Source organism: Cuculus canorus, chromosome 31 (assembly GCF_017976375.1).
Source record: "Cuculus canorus isolate bCucCan1 chromosome 31, bCucCan1.pri, whole genome shotgun sequence".
Classification (NCBI taxonomy): Eukaryota; Metazoa; Chordata; class Aves; order Cuculiformes; family Cuculidae; genus Cuculus; species Cuculus canorus.
This window is the reverse complement of record NC_071431.1, coordinates 1,385,103-1,412,875: the sequence shown is the minus strand read 5'-3', so window position 1 is coordinate 1,412,875 and position 27,773 is coordinate 1,385,103. Positions and strand designations below refer to the sequence as shown.

General features: G+C 60.5%; 2 protein-coding genes across 2 annotated transcripts; both read right to left on the bottom strand.

Moving 5' to 3' along the window:
• Window positions 1-368: 368 nt before the first annotated feature.
• Window positions 369-4,807, bottom strand: LOC104062472 (class I histocompatibility antigen, F10 alpha chain). Its single transcript, XM_054052020.1, has 7 exons — window positions 4,653-4,807; window positions 2,815-3,078; window positions 1,518-1,793; window positions 1,055-1,444; window positions 939-968; window positions 732-764; window positions 369-634 (listed from the first exon to the last, which is right to left on the bottom strand). The coding sequence occupies exons 1-7, from the start codon at window positions 4,714-4,716 to the stop codon at window positions 621-623; spliced, it is 1,071 nt and encodes a 356-aa protein (XP_053907995.1). The 5' UTR covers window positions 4,717-4,807; the 3' UTR covers window positions 369-620.
• A 2,796-nt stretch (window positions 4,808-7,603) lies between these two features.
• KIFC1 (kinesin family member C1) lies at window positions 7,604-26,658 on the bottom strand. Its single transcript, XM_054052013.1, has 15 exons — window positions 26,491-26,658; window positions 26,052-26,124; window positions 25,242-25,283; window positions 23,198-23,399; window positions 21,000-21,177; window positions 20,019-20,165; window positions 17,508-17,636; window positions 17,305-17,421; window positions 14,419-14,592; window positions 13,718-13,885; window positions 11,256-11,394; window positions 10,320-10,459; window positions 9,628-9,701; window positions 8,983-9,058; window positions 7,604-7,741 (listed from the first exon to the last, which is right to left on the bottom strand). The coding sequence occupies exons 1-15, from the start codon at window positions 26,620-26,622 to the stop codon at window positions 7,697-7,699; spliced, it is 1,836 nt and encodes a 611-aa protein (XP_053907988.1). The 5' UTR covers window positions 26,623-26,658; the 3' UTR covers window positions 7,604-7,696.
• Between the last annotated feature and the right edge of the window lie 1,115 nt (window positions 26,659-27,773).

Here is a 27,773-nt window from a genome sequence, read left to right as displayed (position 1 = left end):
ACCCCAATAAGACCTTCCAGGACCTCTCTAGAACCCTTTGGACTCCCCCAGGACCCCAATAAGACCTTCCAGGACCCCTCGAAGACCCTCGAGAGCCACATGGGACCCCAATAAGACCTTCCAGGACCCCTCGAGAGCCACATGGGACCCCAATAAGACCTTCCAGGACCCCTCGAAGACCCTCTGGACCCCTCAAGAGCCACATGGGACCCCAATAAGACCTTCCAGGACCCCTCGAAGACCCTCGAGAGCCACATGGGACCCCAATAAGACCTTCCAGGACCCCTCGAAGACCCTGGAGAGCCACATGGGACCCCAATAAGACCTCCGAGGACCCCTCGAAGACCCTCCAGTCAATCCCAACCGGCCGAGAGGAACGAGTGTTTATTGTGGACACGTAGGATATGTGTAAATATAGAAGAGTTCCGATCTCAATACTTAACGGAATAATCGCAGGAATCGAATGAAGTACAGGAGGCGATTAAAGAAAGACCCAAAATGAAGGAATTCACAGCCGTTGCGGCACAATCTCTCTCTCCGTAAGCGGCTCCCAAGATTCCACGAGGTCCTCTGCTTGCGGCGAAGGTTGGAGACGCATCCGCCAGCTCCTCTCCCAACGCTCAGGCTTTGCTTCCTGCAGGGATAGGAGGAAGAAACGGTGACCTCCAGGGCCACCTCGGTGTCCCCGGAGCCACCTCGGCGTCCGCAGCGCCCCTCGGCCTCCGCCGTACCTGACCCGGCGCTGCCGATCCCCGTGTCGGTGCCTGTCAGGAGAGAAAGGGCCGTGAGCAGCCGGGAGAGGACGGCGATGCCGGATTCCACCTCTCCCGCTTGGAAAAAGGGTGGAAAAGGAAAAGATGGGGATTGGGAAACGCCGGCAGCGGCCACAAACCGTAACGTCGAGGCCGCCCCGAGCCTACCGTGCCGCCGGTACTCACTCGACGCCATGACGTAATCCTTCTGCTTCCCTGCGGAAAGAAAAGAGGTATCGGCATCGCCGGCGTGCCGCCATCGGGTCTTCATCCCACACCGTTTGGCATCGCCGGCGCTTTACCTGGCTTCAACTTCCAAACGGCAACGCCAATGATGGCGGCAGTGAAAAGCAAGATGGCAACAACCACGGCCACGGCGATGATGACGACGTTGTTGGCGTCTCTCTCCGGAGGTTCATCCCACGCGTAGAGGCCGGGCTCGGAAAGGCTGGAATGGTCCACGCGGCACCGGTATTTCTCCCTCTCCTCCGGGTGGATGTCGATGGCGGCGGCGGTGTAGAAGGTTCCGTCGCTGTTGGGCGCGATGCTGCTCCACATGGTGTCCTGATCCCTCACCTCGTTATCTTTTAACCAATTAACGGAGATGAGGCGCGGGTAGAAACCGTAAACGCGGCAACGCAACGTCAGGAACCTTCCGCTCTTCCTTCCCGACACTCGGACCGTGGGCAGCTCTGCGGGGAAAGGGGGTTACGGTCAGCGTCGGCGCTCACAACCGCCGCCGCCCGTTTGCCGTCTCGCTCTCACCTTTCCTCTCCAGAACCTCTTTTCCGTATTCCACGTAATTCTTCAACCATGGGATACAGATGTTCTCCACGTAGTTTTTCCGCCGATCGGCGACCATATCGTCCTTCTCCCACTTGATTTTGGTGTCGATCGCCCCTACGTCGGCCGCGATAAACTTTTTCTTCTCCATATCCAAAGAGATAAAGTCTTTTCCGTCGTAGGCGACCTGATAATATCCTTTGGTGCTGTTGTCCTCCAGGAGATCACAGCCGTGCATGACCTGAATGGTGTGAACCCCTAAAACACAACGGAGCGTTGAGGGGGTTCCTCTGCGGTCCAGAACCTTCCGTGGGGCTCCGACCTCAAAGTGTTGAAGGCCAAAATTTGAGGGGCATCGAGGAACAACATCAGAGGTGACCCCAATCCCGCTCGGGGTCCCACAAGGACATGGGATGGGGTGAGCAGAAGCCCCCCAAGATCTGGGATGGGGGATCCCACGCGCTGTGGGGCTGAAATGGGGTGACCAGAAGCCCCCCAAGATCCGGGATGGGGCATCCCATACGCTGTGGGGCGGAAATGGGGTGACCAGAAGCCCCCCAAGATCTGGGATGGGGCATCCCATACGCTGTGGGGCGGAAATGGGGTGACCAGAAGCCCCCCAAGATCTGGGATGGGGGATCCCATACGCTGTGGGGCTGAAATGGGGTGACCAGAAGCCCCCCAAGATCTGAGATGGGGATTCCCACGCGCTGTAGGGCTGAAATGGGGTGACCAAAACCCCCCCAGGATCTGGGATGGAGGATCCCACACGCTGTGGGGTGGAAATGGGGTCACCAGAAGCCCCCCCAGATCTGGGACAGGGGCCCAGTTCAGCCCCACAGAGCCCCAGTTCAGCCCCACGAAGCCCCAGTTTATCCCCACGGAGCCCCAGTTCAGCCCCACAGAACCCCAGTTCAGCCCCATGGAGGCCCAGTTTATCCCCACGGAGCCCCAGTTCAGCCCCACGGAGGCCCAGTTCATCCCCACGGAGCCCCAGTTCAGCCCCACAGAACCCCAGTTCAGCCCCATGGAGGCCCAGTTTATCCCCACGGAGCCCCAGTTCAGCCCCACGGAGGCCCAGTTCAGCCCTGCAGAGCCCCAGGGCCCCACTGAACCCCAGTTCAGCCCCACAGAACCCCAGTTCAGCCCTACAGAGGCCCAGTTTATCCCCACGGAGCCCCAGTTCAGCCCTACGGAGGCCCAGTTTATCCCCACGGAGCCCCAGTTCAGCCCCACGGAGCCCCAGTTTATCCCCACGGAGCCCCCAACCCGCACTCACCCCCAGTCTGGTTGTAGCGTTGTCGCAGCGTGTCCAGGTTCGTGCGGTAAATCTCTTGGTTTCCCTGTCCGATCTCGGATTGGGTATCCCAATAATTCTGATCGAGATTGGCCTTCATCCAATCCGCTCGAGGCATCACCCTTCTGCTCTCGCTGTCGTATCGTGAGATGAGGCTCCCGTCCACGTACCCGACGGACACAAATTCGGGGACCCCCGAACTGGATTTGGTCACCGCAATGCGGAAATAACGCAGGGAATGGAGTCCTGAGGGGTGAGGAGAGGTTTGGGGGTGACAGAGGTGGTGGGAAGGGGGTACAGGGGTGGAGAAAGAGGGGAGAGGGTCTTAGGGAGCAGATCTGGGGAGAGGTTCTAAGGAAGGAAAGATTAGAGGGATCCTGGAGTGAAGGAAAAGGGGGTGCAGAGGGTCCCTGGGGTCAAAATCAGGGCGGTTCAGGGGGTGGGGGACTCGAGGGGGCCAGAAATGGGGGTGCAGGGGGTCCCTGCGGTCAAGATTGGGGGGGTTCAGGGGGTGGGGGACTCGAGGGGGACAGAAATGGGGGTGAAGTGGGACCCTGGGGTCAAAATCAGGGCGGTTCAGGGGGTGGGGGACTCGAGGGGGCCAGAAATGGGGGTGCAGGGGGTCCGTCGGGTCAAGATCGGGGGGTTCAGGGGGTGAGGGACTCGAGGGGGCCAGAAATGGGGGTGCAGGGGGGCCCTGGGGTCAAAATCAGAGGGGTTCAGGGGGTGGGGGACTCGAGGGGGCCAGAAATGGGGGTGAAGGGGGACCCTGGGGCCAAGATCAGGGGGGTTCAGGGGGTGGGGGACTCGAGGGGGAGAGAAATGGGGGTGAAGGGGGACCCTGGGGCCAAGATCAGGGGGGTTCAGGGGGTGGGGGACTCGAGGTAGTCAGAAATGGGGGTGCAGGGGGTCCCTGGGGTCAAGATCGGGGGAGTTCAGGGGCTGGGAGACTCGAGGGGGCCAGAAATGGGGGTGCAGGGGGTCCCTGGGGTCAAGACCAGGGGGGTCACCGGTGCAAAGGAAAGCAGATTTGGGGGGGGACCAGGAAGGGCGTGGAAAGAGGGGGGTCCTGGAGCCCAGAAAAGGGGGTGCAGGAGGGGTGGAGCAATGGGAGGGGGTCCAAGGAAAATCCAAGGAAAAGGGGTGCAGGGAGGTCTCTGAGCTCAAGAAAAGGGGTGCAGGGGAGTCCTGGTCTCTGGGGGGGTCCTGGAGCTCAGGGATAAAGGGGGATCAAGGGATGGGGGGGTCCCAAATCCCAAGGAAAAGGGGTGCAGGGGGGGCCCTGAGCCTCAGGAAAGGGGGTGCAAGGGGTCCTGGAGCTCAGGGATGAAGGGAGTTCAAGGGATGAAGGGGGTTCAAGGGTTGGGGGGGTCCCAAACCCTGAGGAAAAGGGGTGCAGGGGGTCCCTGAGCCTGAGGAAAGGGGGTGCAGGGGGTCCTACTGCCTGGGAGTATCCTGGAGCTCAGGGATGAAGGGGGTTCAAGGGATGGGGGGGTCCCAAACCCTAAGGAAAAGGGGTGCAGGGGGCCCTGAGCCTGAGGAAAGGGGGTGCAGGGGGGTCGTGGAGCTCAGGGATGAAGGGCGTTCAAGGGATGAATGGGGTTCAAGGGATGGGGGGGTCCCAAACCCTAAGGAAAAGGGGTGCAGAGGGATCCCTGAGCCTGAGGAAAGGGGGTGCAGGGGGTCCTGCTGCCTGGGGGGGTCCTGGAGCTCAGGGATGAAGGGGGTTCAAGGAATGGGGGTTCCCAAACCCTAAGGAAAGGGGGTGCAGGGGGTCCCCCAGCCCCGGACGGGGCGCAGGGGTCGGTGTCCCCGCTCACCGCTCGCCAGGCCGCCCACGGTCCCCAAGAGGAGCGCCAACCGCAGCGCCCACCGCGACGCCATCGCGGTTCTCTCCGCACGCGGCACCGAGCGCGGTTCGAGCTCCGCGCCCCGCCCGGAGCCACTCCCATTGGCTGCGCCTCCTCCCGCCGTCCAATGGCGACCTGAGGCATCTCGTGACGTCACCGGTCGCCGGGCAGATCCCACCTCCGCAGGTCTCGAGCCCTTCGCGGCGCCCCGCCCGGAGCCGCTCCCATTGGCTGCGCTTCCTCCCGCCGTCCAATGGCGACCTGAGGCGCCTCGTGACGTCACCGGTTGCCGGGCACATCTCGGCGCGGCGGGTTGGGAAAACGAAAGCGAAAGCCAGAGAACGGACTGGGGGAACCCCCCCAGAAACACCCCGAAAACGTCAGCTCTGCATCCCCCGGGCCAGCCCAAACCCCTCCCCTCAACTCTGCACCCCCTGAGGCAGCCCAGACCCCCCCCTTAGTCCCCCCCATAATCCCCGTGTCCCCCAAATCCAAGACACCCCCACCCCCCCAAAACCCGGGACGCCCTTGTCAAGGGCGGCTCAGGGTCGTGGGGAGGGGCCTGAGGGGATGGGCTGCCCCGGGGGTCGGGGGTCCCGGGTTGGGGGTTTCGGGGGGTGTTGGGGTCCCTCAGGGTCCTGACACTGCGCTACTCTTAGAGCTTTCGCTTCTCCATCCTTCTCAGCCGAGATCTGCCTGGCAACCGGTGACGTCACGCGGCGCCTCGCGCTGCCATTGGCAAAAGGGCGGCAGCGCAGCCAATGGGAGCGCTCGGGGCGCGGGGAAGGGCTTGAGAGCTGCGGCGCGTGGATCTGCCCGGCAACGTCACGAGGCGCCGCGCGTCTCCATTGGCGGATGAGCGGGCGGCTCAGGGAAAGGAGCCTAACACGTGACACCAGGATCCGCCTGGCAACCGGTGACGTCACGCAGCGCCTCGCGCTGCCATTGGTGGGAGGACGGGATCTGCCCCGCAACCCAGTCCGTCCCAGTCAATCCCAGTCCATTGACACCAACCCAGTCCGTCCCAGTCAATCCCAGTCCATTGACACCAACCCAGTCCGTCCCAGTCAATCCCAGTCCATTGACACCAACCCAGTCTGTCCCAGTCCATCCCAGTCCTTCCCAGTCCAGTCCCATTGACATCATCCCAGTTCACCCCAGTCCAACCCAGCCCAGTCCCACTGACATCATCCCAGTTCATCCCAGTCCATCCCAGTCCAGTCCCACTGACATCATCCCAGTTCATCCCAGTCCAACCCAGCCCAGTCCCACTGACATCATCCCAGTTCATCCCAGTCCAATCCAGTCCATCCCATTGACATCATCCCAGTCCGTCCCAGTCCAACCCCATTGACATCATCCCAGTTCATCCCACTTCATCCCAGTCCAACCCAGTCCAGTCCCATTGACATCATCCCAGTCCAACCCAGTCCAACCCAGTCCAGTCCCATTGACATCATCCCAGTTCATCCCAGTCCAACCCAGTCCAGTCCCATTGACATCATCCCAGTTCACTCCAGTCCATCCCAGTCCAGTCCCATTGACATCATCCCAGTCCATCAGAGTCCAACCCCATTGACATAATCCCAGTTCATCCCAGTCCAGTCCCATTGACATCATCCCAGTTCACCCCAGTCCATCCCAGTCCAGTCCCATTGACATCATCCCAGTCCACCCCAGTCCATCCCAGTCCAGTCCCATTGACATCATCCCAGTTCATCCCAGTCCAACCCAGTCCAGTCCCACTGACATCATCCCAGTTCACCCCAGTCCATCCCAGTCCAGTCCCATTGACATCATCCCAGTTCACCCCAGTCCAACCCAGTCCAGTCCCACTGACATCATCCCAGTTCATCCCAGTCCAACCCAGTCCAGTCCCATTGACATCATCCCAGTTCACCCCAGTCCAACCCAGTCCAGTCCCATTGACATCATCCCAGTTCACCCCAGTCCAACCCAGTCCAGTCCCATTGACATCATCCCAGTCCATCCCAGTCCAACCCAGTCCAGTCCCATTGACATCATCCCAGTTCATCCCAGTCCAACCCAGCCCAGTCCCACTGACATCATCCCAGTTCATCCCAGTCCAATCCAGTCCATCCCATTGACATCATCCCAGTCCGTCCCAGTCCAACCCCATTGACATCATCCCAGTTCATCCCACTTCATCCCAGTCCAACCCAGTCCAGTCCCATTGACATCATCCCAGTCCATCCCAGTCCGACCCAGCCCAGTCCCATTGACATCATCCCAGTTCATCCCAGTCCAATCCAGTCCATCCCATTGACATCATCCCAGTCCGTCCCAGTCCAACCCCATTGACATCATCCCAGTTCATCCCACTTCATCCCAGTCCAACCCAGTCCAGTCCCATTGACATCATCCCAGTCCAACCCAGTCCAACCCAGTCCAGTCCCATTGACATCATCCCAGTTCATCCCAGTCCAACCCAGTCCAGTCCCATTGACATCATCCCAGTTCACCCCAGTCCATCCCAGTCCAGTCCCATTGACATCATCCCAGTCCATCAGAGTCCAACCCCATTGACATAATCCCAGTTCATCCCAGTCCAGTCCCATTGACATCATCCCAGTTCACCCCAGTCCATCCCAGTCCAGTCCCATTGACATCATCCCAGTTCACCCCAGTCCATCCCAGTCCAGTCCCATTGACATCATCCCAGTTCATCCCAGTCCAACCCAGTCCAGTCCCATTGACATCATCCCAGTTCACCCCAGTTCACCCCAGTCCATCCCAGTCCAGTCCCATTGACATTATCCCAGTCCATCCCAGTTCACCCCAGTCCATCCCAGTCCAGTCCCATTGACATCACCCCAGTTCACCCCAGTCCAGTCCCATTGACATCATCCCAGTCCATCCCAGTTCATCCCAGTCCATCCCAGTGCAATTAATGTGAAGCGTAACAACCTTTATTATAAAACACTGCTCCCCCAACAAAGAGGGACCGGAAGGGGCGGGGCCAGAATAGACCGGAAGGGGCGGGGCCAACACTGCTACTTCCTGTTGGCATGGGCTGTACCCACCATGCACGAGTTCACCTGCGGGAGAAGGGGGGGATCCCAAAATGGACCGAGGGGACCCTAAAACTGCCCCTCCGCCCCCAAAGAGCCCCTTCAGCCCCCCCAAAACTGCCCCTCCTCAGCCCCCAAAGAGCCCCTTCAGCCCCCCCAAAACTGCCCCTCCTCAGCCCCCAAAGAGCCCCTTCAGCCCCCCCAAAACTGCCCCTCCTCAGCCCCCAAAGAGCCCCTTCAGCCCCCCCAAAACTGCCCCCAAAGAGCCCCTTCAGCCCCCCAAAACTGCCCCTCCGCCCCCAAAGAGTCCCTTCAGCCCCCCCAAAACTGCCCTTCCTCAGCCCCAAAGAGCCCCTTCAGCCCCCCCCAAAACTGCCCCCAAAGAGCCCCTTCAGCCCCCCCAAAACTGCCCCTCCTCAGCCCCCAAAGAGCCCCTTCAGCCCCCCCAAAACTGCCCCTCCTCAGCCCCCAAAGAGCCCCTTCAGCCCCCCAAAACTGCCCCTCCTCAGCCCCAAAGAGCCCCTTCAGCCCCCCCAAAACTGCCCCTCCTCAGCCCTAAAGAGCCCCTTCAGCCCCCCCAAAACTGCCCCTCCTCAGCCCTAAAGAGCCCCTTCAGCCCCCCCAAAACTGCCCCTCCTCAGCCCCCAAAGAGCCCCTTCAGCCCCCCCAAAACTGCCCCCCCGCCCCCAAAGAGCCCCTTCAGCCCCCCCAAAACTGCCCCCAAAGAGCCCCTTCAGCCCCCCCAAAACTGCCCCTCCTCAGCCCCCAAAGAGCCCCTTCAGCCCCCCCAAAACTGCCCCTCCTCAGCCCCAAAGAGCCCCTTCAGCCCCCCCCAAAACTGCCCCCAAAGAGCCCCTTCAGCCCCCCCAAAACTGCCCCTCCTCAGCCCCCAAAGAGCCCCTTCAGCCCCCCCAAAACTGCCCCTCCTCAGCCCCAAAGAGCCCCTTCAGCCCCCCCCAAAACTGCCCCCAAAGAGCCCCTTCAGCCCCCCCAAAACTGCCCCTCCGCCCCCAAAGAGCCCCTTCAGCCCCCCCAAAACTGCCCGCAGCCCCCAAACCCCACCCCTGCCCCCCAAAACAGCCCCCCCCAAAGCCCCCCACCTCAAAAGCTCCCCCAAACTCCACCTCTGCCCCCCAAAACAGCCCCATAGCCCCCAAAAGCCCCCCTGAACTGCCCCCCTAAGTCCCAAAAGCCCCCCCAAACTGACCCCCCAGCCCCCCAAAACTGCCCCCAGCCCCCCAAAAGCCCCCCCAAACTGCCCCCCCCACCTGACTGGCGAAGCGCAGGGAGTTGAGGGACTCGGAGAAGTTTTCTTCCAGGGGGGAAATGTTCACAAACATCAACCTGGGGGGGGGAAGGGGTAAAAAATGGGGGGTCAGGGGGGGTACCCCAAAAAACACCCCCCCCGCTTCACCCCTCAAAATACCCAATAACCCCAAATAGCCCAAAACAACCCCAAAAATACCCCATCACTCCCCTGAAACCACCCCAGACCCCCCCCAAATGCCCCATAGCCCCCCCAAAATTGCCCCATAGCCCCCCCAAATCCCCCCACAGGTGTCTAATCCACACCTATGCCCCCCCAAAATTGCCCCATAGCCCCCCCAAAATTGCCCCATAGCCCCCCAAATCCCCCCAAGTCTCTAAATCACCTCCGTGTGTCCCCCCCAAAATGCCCCATAGCCCCCCCAAGGCTTCTAACCCCCCCCCAAAATACCCCATAGCCCCCCAAAATCCCCCCCCAGCCCCCCCAGATACCCCTCAGCCCCCCCAATCTACTCCCCCAGCCCCCTAAAAGCACCTCATAGCCCCCCCAAACCACCCCCAGCGCCCCCCAAAATCACCCCCAAGCATCTAAATCATCCCCCCCATCCCCCCCAAAAATTACCCCATAGCCCCCCCAAACCCCTCACATTTTGGCAGAGCCCCCCAAATAGTTCTGCAGCAGGTAGGTCAGTTTGCTGTTGCGGTAGGGAATGTGGGGCTCCTGTGAGGATCACAAGGTTAAGGGGGGGCCCCCTGAGCACCCCCAAAAACCCCAGGGCCCTCCCAAACCCTCAAAGACCCCCCAAAACCCCCAGGGCACCCCCAAACCCCCAAAAGCCCCTCATTGTTGGTGAGGTCAGTGATGGCGAGAGCACAGAGGTTGGCGGTGATGGGGACCCCAAGTCCTTCCCTCACCCCTAGGGCCCCCCAAAACCTCTTAGGGGGACCCCAAAACCTCTGAGGGACCCCAAAACTCCTTAAGGCCCCCAACTTCCCTCCTGAGACCCCCCAAAACCCCCTCATTGTTGGTGAGGTCAGTGATGGCGAGAGCACAGAGGTTGGCGGTGATGGGGACCCCAAGTTCTTCCCTGACCCCCAGGCCCCCCCAAAACCCCTCAGGGGGACCCCAAAACCTCTGAGGGACCCCAAAACTCCTTAAGGCCCCCAAATTCCCTCCTGAGCCCCCCCAAAACCCCCTCATTGTTGGTGAGGTCAGTGATGGCGAGAGCACAGAGGTTGGCGGTGATGGGGACTCCAAGTCCTTCCCTGACCCCCAGGGCCCCCCAAAACCCCTCGGGGGGACCCCAAAAGCCCTCAGGGGGACCCCAAAAGCCCGTACCTTGTTGGCGAGGGCGGTGATGACACGGGCGAGGGCGGAGAGGCTGGTGTTGATGGCTTGGGTCTCGCGGAGGCGTTCGCCCCTCGCCAGCGACTTCTCCAGCCGTTCGCTGCCCGCCAAGTCCACCAGGCTCAGCACCGCTGCGGGGAACCCCGAAATTGAGGGGGGACCCCAAAATCGGGGTCCAGGGATTCCCCAAAAATCACCTTCAGACCCCCCAAAAGCAGCGCCAGAAACCCCCAAATCACATTTCCCCCCCCCGACATCTCAAATCCTCCCCGATGGTCCCCCAAATCAACCCCAGACACCCCAAAATCATCCCCTGGTCCCCCCCTCAATCCACACTGACACCCCAAAACCCAACGCAGGGACCTCCAAAATCACCAAACCAGATCTAGGGGTGCCAAATCTCCCCTAACACCCCCAGAACCAACCCAGAGACCCCCCCCAAATCGACCCCTAACTCACCAGAACCAGATAGACCACACAACTGCACCCAAACACCCCCAAATCTCCCCTTGCGCCCCCAAAACCATCCCCAGTGACCCCAAAATCCCCCCCGAAACCCCCAAAACCATCCCAAGACCCTCCGATCAACCCCAAATCCCCCCAAATCCCTCCCTGAGAACCCCAAACCAGCCATAGGGACCCATAAATTCCCCTCGACGCTCCCCAAACCAGCCCAGAGAACCCCAAAATGACCCTCTGGCCCCCCCAAATCCCTCCTGACCCCCCCAAAACCAGCCCAGAACCCCCCAAATCACACCCTGAGAACCCCAAATCACCCATAGGGACCCCCAAATTCCCCCAAAGCCCCCCAAACCAGCCCCAGGGATGCCTCCGACACCCTCAAAACAAGCCCCAGGGACCCCAAATCACCCCCTAGCCCCCCCCAAACCCCTCTGACACCCCCAAATCCCCTCCCCAGTTCCTCACAGGAGCAGCGGAGCTGCCGGGCGTTGTTGACGCCGCGGATGCGGAGCTGGAAAACGCAGTGGCTCCGGGACGAGCGGTCGTTCAGCGCCGTTTGGGCCACCGAGCGGTTGGCGGCCGCCGTCTGCAGCAGCTTCAAAACCTGAGGGGGGACACAAAGGGACCCCCCGAGTCACCCCAAAACCACCCACACCCCACGCAGGGGCAATTGGGGGGGGGGAAAGAGGCTGGGTTTGGGGGTATCGGGGTGATTTGGGGGTCTTGGGGGTGACACAGGGGGATTTGGGGTCCTTAGGGCTGGTTTTGGGGGCACCACGGAGGGATTTGGGGGGGAAGAGGGCTGATTTGGGGGTCTTGGGGGTATTTGGGGTTGGGTTTGGGGTGACACAGGGGGATTTGGGGGTCCTTAGGGCTGGTTTTGGGGGCACCACGGAGGGATTTGGGGGGGAAGAGGGCTGATTTGGGGGTCTTGGGGGTATTTGGGGTTGGGTTTGGGGTGACACAGGAGGATTTGGGGTCCTTAGGGCTGGTTTTGGGGGCACCACGGAGGGATTTGGGGGGGAAGAGGGCTGATTTGGGGGTCTTGGGGGGGTCTCTGGGGCTGCTTTTGGGGGTGTCAGAAGTGGACTTGGGGTGTCAGGGGGCTGACTTGGAGGTGTTGGGGGGATTTGGGGTGTCAGAGGGCTGATTTGGGGGCATCGGGAGGGATTTAACACCTGGATTTGGGGTTCTCGGGGGGGGGTTTAGGGGCCAATTTGGGGGCGTCAGGAGGATTTCAGGTCTCAGGGGGCTGATTTGGGGGTTTTGGGGGTCTCTGGGGCTGCTTTTGGGGGTGCATGGGAACCACAGGGGCCTTTTTAGGGGTGCTGGGGTGTTTTTGGGGGTGCAGAGGGGTCACAGGGGCCTTTTTAGGGCTGGAAGAGCCATTTTAGGGGGAAAAAGGGGGTCAAACAGGGGCCTTTTTGGGGGTGCTGAGGTCCTTTTTGGGGCTGGAAGAGCCATTTTAGGGGGAAAAGGGGGGTCACGGGGCCTTTTTAGGGCTGGAAAAGCCGTTTTGGGGGAAAAAAGGGGTCACAGAGGCCTTTTTAGGGCTGGAAAAGCCATTTTAGGGGGAAAAAGGGGGTCACAGGGCTTTTTGGGGTACTAGGGTCCTTTTTGGGGCTGGAAGAGCCATTTTAGGGGAAAAAGGGGGTCACAGGGACCTTTCTGGGGGTGCTGAGGTCCTTTTGGGGGTTGGAAGAGCCATTTTGGGGGAAAAGGGGGTCAATAGGGGCCTTTTTGGGGGTGCTGAGGTCCTTTTTGGGGCTGGAAGAGCCATTTTGGGGGAAAAGGGGGTCAATAGGGGCCTTTTTGGGGGTGCTGAGGTCCTTTTTGGGGCTGGAAGAGCCATTTTGGGGGAAAAGGGGGTCACAGGGACCTTTCTGGGGGTGCTGAGGTCCTTTTGGGGGTTGGAAGAGCCATTTTGGGGGAAAAGGGGGTCAATAGGGGCCTTTTTGGGGGTGCTGAGGTCCTTTTTGGGGCTGGAAGAGCCATTTTGGGCGAAAAGGGGTCAATAGGGGCCTTTTTGGGGGTGCTGAGGTCCTTTTTGGGGCTGGAAGAGCTATTTTAGGGGAAAAAGGGGGTCACAGGGACCTTTCTGGGGGTGCTGAGGTCCTTTTGGGGGTTGGAAGAGCCATTTTAGGACGAAAAGGGGGTCAATAGAGGCCTTTTTGAGGTTGGAAGAGCCATTTTGGGGGAAAAAAGGGGTCACAGGGGCCTTTTTGGGGCTGGAAGAGACATTTTAGGCGGGAAAAGGGGGTCACAGGGGCCTTTTTTTGGGGTGTTGGGGTCCTTTTTGGGGCTGGAAGAGCCATTTTAGGAGGAAAAGGGGAATCACAGAGGCCTTTTTAGGGCTGGAAGAGCCATTTTAGGGGGAAAAAAGGGGGTCACAGGGACCTTTCTGGGGGTGCTGAGGTCCTTTTGGGGGTTGGAAGAGCCGTTTTAGGGGAAAAGGGGGTCACAGGGGCCTTTTTGGGGGTGCTGAGGTCCTTTTTGGGGCTGGAAGAGGCATTTTAGGGGAAAAAGGGGGGTCACAGGGGCCTTTTTTGGGCTGGAAAAGCCATTTTAGGGGAAAAGGGGAATCACAGAGGCCTTTTTAGGGCTGGAAGAGCCATTTTGGGGACTGGAAAAGGGGGGTCACAGGGGCCTTTTTGGGGGTGCTGAGGTCCTTGTGGGGGTGCTGAGGTCCTTTTTGGGGCTGGAAGAGCCATTTTAGGAGTAAAAGGGGGGTCACAAGGGCCTTTTTGGGGGTGCTGAGGTCCTTTTTGGGGCTGGGAGAGCCATTTTAGGGGAAAAGGGGGGTCAATAGGGGCCTTTTTAGGGCTGGAAGATCGATTTTAGGGGAAAAGTGGAATCCCAGGAGCTTTTCTAAAGGGATGTAGGGGATCCAGAGGCGTTTTTTTTTTGGGGGCCGGGGGTACCCCCACCTCCTCGTCGGAGGCGACGGGGACGCAGCGCAGGTTGGGGACGTGGAGCTCCTCGCTGGCGGCGCTGACGCGGCGGATCTCGAGGTCGGCGCCGCGCTCGGGCTTCGTTCCCAGCAGATCCCTCACGGCTTCGTTGTAGATCTCCAAGATGCTGGCGCTGAAATCGTACTGCACAACGGCACCGTGAGCCCCCAAAACCCCCCAATGACACCCCAAAAATGGGGTTATAGGCTGGGAAGGGAGTGAAAAACACCGTTCTCCATCCGCATCACCCCCAAAACCCTCAATTTCACCCCCAAACTGGGATTAATGATGGTTTTTAACTCCCTTCCAAGGCCTTCTCCACCTGCATCACCCCCAAACCCCCCAATTTCACCCCAAATCCCCCAATTTCACCCCCAAAACTGGGATTATAGGCTGGGAAGGGAGTGAAAAACCACCATTCTCCACCTGCATCACCCCCAAAACCCCCAATTTCACCCCAAAACTGGGATTAATGATGGTTTTTAACTCCCTTCCAAGCTCTTCTCCACCAGCATCACCCCCAAAACCCCCAATTTCACCCCAAATCCCCCAATTTCACCCCCAAAACTGGGATTATAGGCTGGGAAGGGAGTGAAAAACCACCATTCTCCACCCTCGTCACCCCCAAAACCCCCAATTTCACCCCAAAACCGGGATTAGGGGTGCTTTTCGCTCACCTCCCAGCCCTTCTCGGCCAAGTCCCGGGCGCCGTGGAAGATGCGGCTCATGGCACGGGGGATCACACCCCACGTTTCGGGGTCCTGCGTGTCCGGTCCCTCCATGGTGTAGGTTTTCCCACTGCCCGTTTGTCCATAGGCGAAGATGCAGACGTGGTACCCGTCCAGCGCCGACTGCAAGATTTGGGGGGTCAGGGAGGTGATTTGGGGGGGTCTTGGGAGGATTTAGGGGGGTCACAGGGCTGGTTTGGAGGTTCTCGGGAGGATTTGGGGGTCAGGGAGGTGATTTGGGGGGGTCTTGGGAGGATTTAGGGGGGTCACAGGGCTGGTTTGGAGGTTGTCGGGAGGATTTGGGGGTCAGGGAGGTGATTTGGGGGGGTCTTGGGAGGATTTAGGGGGGTCACAGGGCTGGTTTGGAGGTTGTCGGGAGGATTTGGGGGTCAGGGAGGTGATTTGGAGGCGGTCTTGGGAGGATTTAGGGGGGTCACAGGGCTGGTTTGGAGGTTCTCGGGAGGATTTGAGGGGTCAGGGAGGTGATTTGGGGGGGTCTTGGGAGGATTTAGGGGGGTCACAGGGCTGGTTTGGAGGTTCTCGGGAGGATTTGAGGGGTCAGGGAGGTGATTTGGGGGGGTCTTGGGAGGATTTAGGGGGGTCACAGGGCTGGTTTGGAGGTTGTCGGGAGGATTTGGGGGTCAGGGAGGTGATTTGGGGGGGTCTTGGGAGGATTTAGGGGGGTCACAGGGCTGGTTTGGAGGTTGTCGGGAGGATTTGGGGGGTCAGGGAGGTGATTTAGGGGGGTCACAGGGCTGGTTTGGAGGTTCTCGGGAGGATTTGGGGGGTCAGGGAGGTGATTTAGGGGGGTCACAGGGCTGGTTTGGAGGTTCTCGGGAGGATTTGGGGGTCAGGGAGGTGATTTGGGGGGGTCTTGGGAGGATTTAGGGGGTCACGGCTGGTTTGGAGGTTCTCGGGAGGATTTGGGGGTCAGGGAGGTGATTTGGGGGGGTCTTGGGAGGATTTAGGGGGGTCACAGGGCTGGTTTGGAGGTTGTCGGGAGGATTTGGGGGTCAGGGAGGTGATTTGGGGGGGTCTTGGGAGGATTTAGGGGGGTCACAGGGCTGGTTTGGAGGTTCTCGGGAGGATTTGGGGGTCAGGGAGGTGATTTGGGGGGGTCTTGGGAGGATTTAGGGGGGTCACAGGGCTGGTTTGGAGGTTCTCGGGAGGATTTGGGGGTCAGGGAGGTGATTTGGGGGGGTCTTGGGAGGATTTAGGGGGTCACGGCTGGTTTGGAGGTTCTCGGGAGGATTTGGGGGTCAGGGAGGTTATTTGGGGGGGTCTTGGGAGGATTTAGGGGGTCACAGGGCTGGTTTGGAGGTTGTCGGGAGGATTTGGGGGTTCAGGGAGCTGATTTGGAGGTTCTTGGGGTCGTTTGGGGGAGTCAGGGGGTGATTTGGAGGTTCTCAGATGGGATTTGGGGGTTCAGAGAGCTGGTTTGGGGGTCCTTGGGGGGTAGTTGGGGGTTCAGGGAGGTGGTTTGGGAGCTCTTGGGGGGATTTGGGGGTTCAGAGAGCTGGTTTGGGGGTTCTTGGCAGGATTTGGGGGGTCAGGAAGGTGTTTTGGGAGCTCTCGGGGGGATTTGGAGGGTCAAGGAGACCGTTTGGGGGTGTACGGAGCGATTCAGAGGGGGATTTAGGGGTCCAGAGGGCAATTTTGGGGTTCTCAAGAGGATTTGGGGGGGTTAGGGAGCTGGTTTGGGGGCGCATGGAGAGATTCAGAGGGGTCTCGGAGAAGGACTTAGGGGTTCAGGGGGTGATTTTGGGGTTCTCAAGGGGATTTCGGGATTCAGGGGGTGATTTTAGGGTTCTCAGAGGGCATTTGGGGCTTCAGGGAGTAATTGGGGGGTTCCCAGAGGGGATTCAAGGGTTCAGGGGGTGATTTTGGGGTTCTCAGAGGAGATTTGGGGGTTCAGGGCGTGATTTGGGGGTTCAGAGGGGGATTTTGGGGATTCTCAGAGGAGATTTGGGGGTTCAGGGGGGGATTTTGGGGTTCTCAGAGGAGATTTGGGACACTCAGAGGAGATCTGGGGGTTCAGGGGGTGATTTTGGGGTTCTCAGAGGAGATTTGAAGGTCCAGGGGTTCATTTCGGGGTTCTCAGAGGGGTTTTGGGGGTTCAGGGGGTGATTTTTGGGGTTCTCAGAGGAGATTTGGGATTCTCAGAGGTGATTTGGGGGTTCAGGGGGGGATTTTGGGGATTCTCCGAGGGGGATTTGGGGTTTCAGGGGGTGATTTGGGGATTCAGCGGTAATTTTGGTGGTTCTCAGAGGGGATTTTGGGGTTCTCAGAGGAGATTTGGGGGTTCAGGGGGTGATTTTGGGGGTTCAGGGGGTGATTTTGGGGATTCTCAGAGGAGATTTGGGGGTTCAGGGGGGTGATTTTGGGGTTCTCAGAGGAGATTTGGGGGTTCAGGGGGGTGATTTTGGGGGTTCTCAGAGGAGATTTGGGGGTTCAGGGCGTGATTTGGGGGTTCAGAGGGGGATTTTGGGGATTCTCAGAGGAGATTTGGGGGTTCAGGGGGGGATTTTGGGGTTCTCAGAGGAGATTTGGGACACTCAGAGGAGATCTGGGGGTTCAGGGGGTGATTTTGGGGTTTCTCAGAGGAGATTTGGGGTTTCAGGGGGGGGATTTTGGGGGTTCAGAGGGTGATTTTGGGGTTCTCAGAGGAGATTTGGGGGTTCAGGGGGTGATTTTGGGGTTCGGGGAGGGCTGGATTTGGGGCTTTAGGTCCAACATAAAGCTGTAAACACTGCTGGCTTTGGGGGTGCCGAGGGGACTGGATTTGGGGGTGTCATGGGGGGGGTTTTTTGGGGTACAGGGGGGGTCCCCCCCGACCTGCACGAGGAGCGCGATCTCCTCGAACACCTCCTGCTGCGAAGCTCCCGGCGCGAAGACGCGATCGAAGCTGAAGTCGTAGCGGACGTCGCCGCGACGTTCGCGCCCCGTGTGCGACTTTGGGGGCGAACGAGAGGGTTTTGGGGAACCCCAAACTTTATAGGGAACCCCTCATCCCCCCAAAAATCTCCTTCTTTTCTCACCTCATCCGGGCGGGAGAGGACGAGCGCCGTCGGATCATCCGGAGGGAAGTGGAGATGGTGCAACTCCTTCTGCTTCTCGGCTTCTTCCGGCAGCACCGGGCGGACGCGGCAGAAAACGCGGATGTTGCCCTGCGGAAAGGGGAGTTTGGGGGTTCAGGGAAGGATTTCGGGGTTCGGGGGGGATTTGGGGGTTCAGAAGGGGATTTGAGGGGCTCAGAGGGGGATTTGGGGGCTCAGAAAGGGATTTGGGGGGCTCAGAGGGGGAATTTTAGGGCGCGACGGATTGGTTTGGGGGTTCGGGGGGGGATTTGGGGTTCAGGGAGTGATTTGGGGGTTCAGAAAGGGATTTGAGGGGTTCAGAAGGGGATTTGGGGGCTCTCAGAAGGGGATTTGGGGGCTCAGAAAGGGATTTGGGGGAGTCAGAGGGGGATTTTAGGGCTCAACGGATTGGTTTGGGGGTTCAGGGAGTGATTTGGGGGTTCAGAAAGGGATTTGAGGGGTTCAGAGGGGGATTTGAGGGGCTCAACTGACTGGTTTGGGGGTTCAGGGGGGGATTTGGGGTTCAGGGAGTGATTTGGGGGTTCAGAAAGGAAGTTGAGGGGCTCAGAGGGGGATTTGGGGGCTCTCAGAAGGGGATTTGGGGGCTCTCAGAAGGGGATTGGGGGGGGTCAGAGGAAGATTTTGGGGTTCGGGGGGGATTTGGGAGGCTCAGAAAGGGATTTGGGGGGGTCAGAGGGGGATTTTAGGGCTCAATGGATTGATTTGGGGGTTCAGGGAGGGATTTCGGGGTTCGGGAGAGGATTTGGGGGGCTCAGAGGGGGATTTTAGGGCTCAACGGATTGGTTTGGGGGTTCAGGGAGTGATTTGGGGGTTCAGAAAGGGATTTGAGGGGTTCAGAGGGGGATTTGAGGGGCTCAACTGATTGGTTTGGAGGTTCAGGGGGGGATTTGGGGGTTCAGGGAGTGATTTGGGGGTTCAGAAAGGATTTGGGGGGCTCAGAGGATGGATTTGGGGTATTGGATTTGGTGCTGTCAGATTTGGGGGTGTCGGATGGATTTGGGGGTGTCAGATTTGGGGGTGTCAGATTTGGGGGTGTCAGATTTGGGGGTGTCAGATGGATTTGGGGGTGTCGGATTTGGGGGTGTCAGATTTGGGGGTGTCAGATGGATTTGGGGGTGTCGGATTTGGGGGTGTCGGATTTGGGGGTGTCAGATTTGGGGGTGTCAGATGGATTTGGGGGTGTCAGATGGATTTGGGGGTGTCAGATTTGGGGGTGTCGGATTTGGGGGTGTCGGATGGATTTGGGGGTGTCGGATGGATTTGGGGGTGTCAGATGGATTTGGGGGTGTCGGATTTAGGGCTGTCGGATGGATTTGGGGGTGTCGATGGATTTGGGGCTGTCGGACAGATTTGGGGCTGTCGGATTTGGGGGTATTGATGGATTTGGGGGTATTGATGGATTTGGGGGTGTCGACGGATTTGGGGCTGTCGGATTTGGGGGTGTGGATGGATTTGGGGGTGTTGTGGGGGATTTGGGGCTGTCGGATGGATTTAGGGGTGTCGGAGGGATTTGGGGGTGTGGATGGATTTGAGGGTATTGATGGATTTGGGGGTGTCAGATTTGGGGGTGTTGGACGGATTTGGGGGTGTCAGATTTGGGGGTATTGATGGATTTAGGGGTGTTGGGTTTGGGGGTGTCAGATGGATTTGGGGGTGTCGGATTTGGGGGTATTGATGGATTTAGGGGTGTTGGGTTTGGGGGTGTCGGATGGATTTGGGGGTGTTGGATTTGGGGGTATTGATGGATTTGGGGGTGTCGACAGATTTGGGGGTGTCGGACGGATTTGGGGGTGTCAGATTTGGGGGTGTCAGAGGGATTTGGTGCTGTCGGATTTGGGGGTGTGGATGGATTTGGGGGTGTTGTGGGGGATTTGGGGGTGTCGGAGAGATTTGGGGGTGTGGGTGGATTTGAGGGTATTGATGGATTTAGGGGTGTTGGGTTTGGGGGTGTCGTGGGGGATTTGGGGGTGTTGGATTTGGGGGTGTCGGATGGATTTGAGGGTGTCGGATGGGTTTGGGGGTGTCGGATTTGGGGGTGTCGGATTTGGGGTGTCAGTCGGATTTGGGGTGTCAGACGGATTTGGGGCTGTCGGATTTGGGGTGTCAGACGGATTTGGGGCTGTCGGATAGATTTGGGGGTGTCAGATTTGGGGGTGTGGATGGATTTGAGGGTATTGATGGATTTGGGGGTGTTGGACAGATTTGGGGGTGTCGGATTTGGGGGTGTCGGATGGATTTGGGGCTGTCGGATGGATTTGGGGGTGTCGGATTTGGGGGTGTCAATGGATTTGGGGGTGTCGTACGGATTTGGGGGTATTGAGGGATTTGGGGGTGTCAGAGGGATTTGGGGGTGTCGTGGGGGATTTGGGGGTGCGGTGGGGGATTTGGGGGTGTCGTGGGGGATTTGGGGGTGCGGTGTGGGATTTGGGGGTGCTGTGGGGGTCCCCCCACCTTGAGCTCGAGGAGGAGATTGTGGAGGTGTCGGCGCTGGAGTTCGAGGCCGTGGAGTCGCTGCTCCCGCGTCAGCGCCGCCGCCTCCAGCGCTTCCGCCCGCGCTTCCGCCCGCGCCGCCCGCGCCTCCCACTGCCCCAGCAGCCCCTGCCCGGAAACAGGAAGCGGCCACCCGGAAGTGGGAAACGGGGAACGGGAAATGCGGGGAGAGAGGAAACGGGGAGACGGAGGGGGAAAGGGAAACGAGAAAGGGAAACGAGAAAGGGAAATGGGGAGATGGGAGGGGGAAAAGGAAATACAGGGAGAGAGGAAACGGGGAGACAGAGGGGGAAAGGGAAACGAGAAGGGGAAGCGAGAAAGGGAAACGAGAAAGGGAAATGGGGAGATGGAGGGGGAAAGGGAAACGAGAAAGGGAAGGGGGAAAGGGAAGGGGGAAAGGGAAGCGAGAAAGGGAAGCGAGAAAGGGAAGCGAGAAAGGGAAGCGAGAAAGGGAAGCGAGAAAGGGAAACAGGGAGATGGGAAAAGGGAAATGCGGGGAGAGGAAATGGGGAGATGGGGAAGCGAGAAAGGGAACAGGAAATGTGGGGGGAGGGGAAATGGGGAGACAGGAGGAAAGGGGAGGGGAAATGGGGAGGAAAGGGGGGGAAACTGGGAGGAAAGAGGGGGAAATGCAGAGGAAAGAGGGGGAAAGGGGTCCAACTGGGAGGAAAGGGGGGGAAACCGGGAGGAAAGAGGGGTAAACCAGGAGGAAAGAGGGGGAAAAGGGGTCCAACCGGGAGGAAAGGGGGGGAAACCGGGAGGAAACCAGGAGGAAAGAGGGGGAAAAGGGGGCAAACTGGGAGAAAAGAGGGGGAAACCAGGAGGAAACCAGGAGGAAAGAGGGGGAAAAGGGGTCCAACCAGGAGGAAAGGGTAGAAACCGGGAGGAAAGAGGGGGAAATGCAGAGGAAAGAGGGGGAAACCGGTAGGAAATGGGCCTGACCTGTGTGTCGCGCAGCCGGGCGCCCGCGGCGTCGGCCTCGTCCCGCGCCTGCGCCAGCGCCCGCCCGCGCCTCTCCAATTCCTCGGCCGTTCGGCGCTTTTCGGCCGCCAAATCCTGCGCCTCTCGTTGCCACCGCTCGGCCGCTTCCCGACACGCCAACAGCTCCGCCTCCACTTCCCTGGAAACACCACCGCCGCCGTCAGCAGCGAAGATTCCCGGCGGGAAGGGGAAGCGGCGGAAGCGGCAAAAAAGGCGTCGAAATGAAAGTCAAGAATTGGGGTGAACGGAGGCGAAGGGCTCTTCCAAATGAAACGTTCCAAAATGGGAACGGAGATGGAGAAGCCGGGAAAGGGCCGGAGAAGATGGGAAGGGGTTGGACTTCACCGGGAGGGCCTCAAAGACCTTTGCCAACCCAACAAATTCCATGATTCCAAGAGGTTGAGATCTTGGGAAGGGTCTGAGGAACCCGGTTTGGGATTGGCCTTCACAGAGTTGGCCCTGAGGACCTCAAAGAGCTTTTCCAACCCAACAAATTCCATGATTCCAAGAGGTTGAGATCTTGGGAAGGGTCTGAGGGACCTGGGAAGGGTCTGGAGAACCTGGGAAGGGTCTGAGGGATCCGGTTTGGGATTGGCCTTCACGGAGTTGGCCCTGAGGACCTCCAAGAGCTTTTCCAACCCAACCCATTCCATGATTCCAAGAGGTTGAGATCTTGGGAAGGGTCTGCAGAACCTGGGAAGGGTCTGAGGGACCCGGTTTGGGATTGGCCTTCACGGAGTTGGCCCTGAGGGCCTCCAAGACCTTTTCCAACCCAACCCATTCCATGATTCCAAGACGTTGAGATCTTGGGAAGGGTTTGGTGATCCTGGGAAGGGTCTGGAGAACCTGGGAAGGCTCTGAGGGACCCGGTTTGGGATTGGCCTTCACGGAGTTGGCCCTGAGGACCTCCAAGACCTTTTCCAACCCAACCCATTCCATGATTCCAAGACGTTGAGATCTTGGGAAGGGTTTGGTGATCCTGGGAAGGGTCTGGAGAACCTGGGAAGGCTCTGAGGGACCCGGTTTGGGATTGGCCTTCACGAGGTTGGCCCTGAGGACCTCAAAGACCTTTTCCAACCCAACCCATTCCATGATTCCAAGAGGTTGAGTTATTGGGAAGGGTTTGGTGATCCTGGGAAGGGTCTGAGGGACCCGGTTTGGGATTGGCCTTCACGAGGTTGGCCCTGAGGACCTCCAAGAGCTTTTCCAACCCAACTCATTCCATGATTCCAAGAGGTTGAGATCTTGGGAAGGGTCTGCAGAACCTGGGAAGGGTCTGAGGGACGCGGTTTGGGATTGGCCTTCACGAGGTTGGCCCTGAGGACCTCAAAGAGCTTTTCCAACCCAACAAATTCCATGATTCCAAGAGGTTGAGATCTTGGGAATGGTCTGAGGGACCCGGTTTGGGATTGGCCTTCACGGAGTTGGCCCTGAGGACCTCCAAGACCTTTTCCAACCCAACCCATTCCATGATTCCAAGGGGTTGAGATCTTGGGAAGGGTCTGGAGAACCTGGGAAGGGTCTGGAGAACCTCGGAAGGCTCTGAGGGACCCGGTTTGGGATTGGCCTTCACGAGGTTGGCCCTGAGGGCCTCCAAAGAGCTTTTCCAACCCAACCCATTCCACGATTCCAAGACGTTGAGATCTTGGGAAGGGTCTGGAGAACCTGGGAAGGGTCTGGAGAGACCCAGTTTGGGATTGGCCTTCACGAGGTTGGCCCTGAGGACCTCAAAGAGTTTTTCCAACCCAACCCATTCCATGATTCCAAGACGTTGAGATCTTGGGAAGGGTCTGGAGAACCTGGGAAGGGTCTGGAGAACCTGGGAAGGGTCTGGAGGGACCTGGGAAGGGTCTGGAGGGACCTGGGAAGGGTCTGGAGGGACCCGGTTTGGGATTGGCCTTCACGAGGTTGGCCCTGAGGACCTCCAAGACCTTTTCCAACCCAACTCATTCCATGATTCCAAGAGGTTGAGATCTTGGGAAGGGTCTGGAGATCCTGGGAAGGGTCTGAGGGACCTGGGAAGGGTCTGAGGGACCTGGTTTGGGATTGGCCTTCACGAGGTTGGCCCCAAGGACCTCCAAGACCTTTTCCAACCCAACAAATTCCACGATTCCAAGAGGTTGAGATCTTGGGAAGGGTGCGGGAAGTGCCGTCCTCACCGCAGGCGCTGCTGGAGATGACTCTCGTGGCGCTGCCGCTCCTGGAGCTCCTCCTGGGTGGTGGCCATGTCCCGGCGCAGCCCTTGCAGCTCCGTCTCCAGCTGACGGCTCCGCTCGCGGCAGTCGCTCAGCGCCTCCTGAAGGTCCCTCACTTGGCCCCGAAGGTCCCACGGGGCCCGTTTGGGGCGGGGGGGGACGGGACCTGGGGGGGGGGGGGGGGGGGGGAAAAGGGGGGACACGGGAATGTTGGGGGTCAGGGACACTGCGGGGGGGGGCTTGGGGACATTGGGGGGGGCTTAGGGACAAGTTGGGGGGCATTGGGGACACCCCAAGGGGGGGACATTTGGGGCTGGAGGGGATCTATGGGGATGTTGGGGGGTCGGGGACACGGGGGGGGGGGGCTTGGGGACACCCCAAGTGGGCTTGAGGACAAGGGGGGGACCTTGGGGACAAGGGGGGGGAATTGGGGACAAGAAGACAGCATTGGGGACATGGGGGGGGCATTGGGGACACCAAAAGTGGGGGACATTTGGGGCTCGGAGGGGATCTATGGGGATGTTGGGGGGTCGGGGACACGGGGGGGGGGGGCTTGGGGACACCCCAAGTGGGCTTGAGGACAAGGGGCGGCATTGGGGACAAGAAGAGGACATTGGGGACATCGAGGGGTGGCCTTGGGGACAAGGAGGAGGCATTGGGGACACGGGGGGGCGTTGGGGACACCAAAAGTGGGGGACATTTGGGGTTGGGAGGGGATCTATGGGGATGTTGGGGTTCAGGGACATTGGGGGGGGCTTGGGGACAAGGAGGGGGCATTGGGGACACGGGGGGGCATTGGGGACACCAAAAGTGGGGGACATTTGGGGTTGGGAGGGGATCTATGGGGATGTTGGGGGGTCGGGGACACGGGGGGGGGGCTTGGGGACACCCCAAGTGGGCTTTGGGAACAAGGGGGGGGGCAATGGGGACATCGGGGGGTGGCCTTGGGGACAAGGAGGGGGCATTGGGGACACGGGGGGGCGTTGGGGACACCAAAAGTGGGGGACATTTGGGGTTGGGAGGGGATCTATGGGGATGTTGGGGTTCAGGGACATTGGGGGGGGCTTGGGGACAAGGAGGGGGCATTGGGGACACGGGGGGGCATTGGGGACACCAAAAGTGGGGGACATTTGGGGTTGGGAGGGGATCTATGGGGATGTTGGGGGGTCGGGGACACGGGGGGGGGGGGGGCTTGGGGACACCCCAAGTGGGCTTTGGGAACAAGGGGGGGGGCATTGGGGACATCGGGGGGTGGCCTTGGGGACAAGGAGGGGGCATTGGGGACACGGGGGGGCGTTGGGGACACCAAAAGTGGGGGACATTTGGGGTTGGGAGGGCATCTATGGGGATGTTGGGGGTCAGGGACATGGGGGGGGGGCTTGGGGACACCCCAAGTGGGCTTTGGGGACAAGAAGAGGGCATTGGGGACACCCCAAGGGGGGGACATTTGGGGCTTGGAGGGGATCTATGGGGATGTTGGGGGGTCGGGGACATGGGGGGGGGCTTGGGGACAAGGAGGGGGCATTGGGGACACGGGGGGGGCATTGGGGACACCAAAAGTGGGGGACATTTGGGGCTGGGAGGGGATCTATGGGGATGTTGGGGGGTCGGGGACATGGGGGGGGGCTTGGGGGTTTGGGGACATCGGGGGGTTTGGGGACATTGGGGGGGACATCGGGGGTTTTGGGGACATCGGGGGGTTTGGGGGACATTGGGGGGACATTGGGGGTTTGGGGACATCGGGGGGTTTGGGGACATTGGGGGGGACATTGGGGGTTTTGGGGACATCGGGGGTTTGGGGGACATCAGGGGGGATATTGGGGGTTTTGGGGACATCAGGGGGTTTGGGGGACATTGGGGGGACATTGGGGGTTTGGGGGACATCGGGGGGTTGGGGGACATTGGGGGGGACATCGGGGGGTTTGGGGGACATTGGGGTTTTGGGGACATTGGGGGGGACATTGGGGGTTTGGGGACATTGGGGGTTTGGGGACGGGGGGACACTCACCATTTCGGGGTGCAGCTGTTGCCGACGCTGTCTTTTGGGGTCCTGGTGGGGAAGGGAGGGGGGAAGGGTGAGCAATGACCCTCCCCCACCTCAGGCTACCGCCCCCCCCAGCCCAGTAGCCACCCAGTAGCCCCATAGCCACAGCTGGTAGCCCAACCTCCCAGTCTGGTAGCCCAGTAGCCACATCTGGTAGCCCAACCTCCCAGCCTGGTAGCCCCATAGCCACATCTGGTAGCCCAACCTCCCAGCCTGGTAGCCCCATAGCCACATCTGGTAGCCCAACCTCCCAGTCTGGTAGCCCAGTAGCCACATCTGGTAGCCCAACCTCCCAGCCTGGTAGCCCCATAGCCACATCTGGTAGCCCAACCTCCCAGCCTGGTAGCCCCATAGCCACAGCTGGTAGCCCAGTCCCCCAAGTCCAGTAGCCCCGTCCTCCCAGTCTGGTAGCCCAATAGCCACATCTGGTAGCCCAGTCCTCCAAGTCCAGTAGCCCGGTCCTCCCAGTCTGGTAGCCCCATAGCCACATCTGGTAGCCCAACCTCCCAGTCTGGTAGCCCCATAGCCACATCTGGTAGCCCAGTCCCCCAAGTCCAGTAGCCCCATAGCTCCATCCAGTAGCCCTGTCCTCCCAGTCTGGTAGCCCAGTAGCCACATCTGGTAGCCCAACCCCTCCCAGCCTGGTAGCCCAGTCACTCCCAGCCTGGTAGCCCCATAGCCCCAGCCGGTAGCCCAGTGGCTCTGTCCATTAGCCCAGTCCCCCCCCAGGCCGGTAGCCCGGTAGCCCCAGCCGGTAGCCCGGTAGCCCCGTACCTGCCCTGGTGGCCGCTGTGGCGCTGAGAGCCTTGAGCGGCGCTCGCCGAACCGGAGCGGGACGGGAACGCTTCTGCGGGGAAGTGGAGTCAAACCGGAGTCAAACCCGGACTGAGTGGGGGGGGCAGAACCGGAGTCCAATCGGAGTCCAACCGGAGCGGGGAGGGGGTCGAACCGGAGCCGAACCGGAGTCGAACCGGAGCCGAACCGGAGAGGGGAGGGGGTCGAACCGGAGCCGAACCGGAGCGGGGAGGGGGGCAGAACCGGAGCCGAATTCGGACGGGGCAGAACTGGGGCCGAACCGGGACCGGGGAGGGTTGAGGAGGCGGAACCGGAGCCCAACCGGGACCGGGGAAGGGGGATCAGAACCGGGACCGGGACGAGACGGAACCGGAGCCCAACGGGGACCGGGGAAGGGGAGTCAGAACCGGATCCGAACCTGCTCGGGCGCCGCCGCCTCCTCGAGGGGGGGCGCGGGTCGCTTGTTCTTCGCCGCTCGCACGGGAAGCCGAGAAGGAGCCGCTATGGGTCCCTCTCGCACCGCCACCGCCGTTCCCGGAGCCGCCGCCATAGCCGCCGCGCGCCGTCCAACTGCGGCCAAAAAGCGCGCGCGCTCCGGCCCAGGCCACGCCCACCGCTGGGCTCCGCCAATCAGCGCCCGCCGCGACGCGGCTCAGCCAATAGGAAGGAAGGGTTGGGAGCTGGGTCACGTGACGGCGCCTAACGGCTGGAGGGGGCGTGGCTTGAGGGTGGCGGGGAACCAATGAGAGAGCGGAGTGAGGCGCGGGGGGAGGGGTCTGAGGGAAGGGGCGTGGCCTGAGGATGCAGCGAAACCAATAGGGGACTGGGTAGAGGAGGGGGAGTGGTTTGAAAGGAAGGGGGCGTGGCCTGAGGCTGCAATGCACCAAATAGTGAATGGGGTAGAGAAGGGGGCGGGATTTGTGGTGAGGGGCGGGGCTTCGTGTGGGATGGAGCGTGGCTTGGCTGGAGGGGCGTGGCACGAGAGAAGAGGGCGTGGTCTGAGCTGGGGCGTGCTCTTTGCTGTAGAGAGGCGTGTCTTGGGCTAGAGGGGGCGTGGCTTAGCTTGAGGGGTGTGGTTTTGGGCTTTTGAGGGGGCGTGGCTTGCCCTGACGGGCGTGGCCTGACTGAATGGGGCTTGGCTTTGTGCTGCAATGCGCGGCTTGACTTTTTGCAGGGGGCGTGGCTTTGCGGCCAGAGTCGCACGGCTTTGTGCTGGAGGGGGCGTGGCTTATGCCGAAGGAAGGAGTTGTTGCGCTGAAGGGGGAGTGTCTTGTGCCAGGGGGGCGTGGCTTATGTCATAGGAGGCGTGGTTTATGTCAAAGCACGCTGAGTTGTGCTGAAGGGGGCGTGGCTTATAGCCGATGGACGTGGGCCTTGCGCTGAAAGGGGCGTGGCTTCTGTCGAAGGGGGCGTGGCTTACGCCGAAGGGGGCGTGGTTTGTCCTCTGCAGGGGCAGCCCCGGCACTGCGGGGGGGGGGGGGGGGGGGGGGGGGGGGGGGGCACCGCCGGTCCTTCCCCGTTTCCCCCCCCCTTCCCCCACCCCCCATTGCCGGTAGCGGCGGCCTCGGGGGTCCCCGAGGGGGGGTTCGGGGGGGGGTCCCGGTGCTGTCGTCCCTCCGTTACCCCCCCCTGCCCCCCCCCCATCCTTTCCCGGCGCCGCCGCCGCCGCCGCCGCCGCTGCTGCGTCACCGCCCGCGGGCG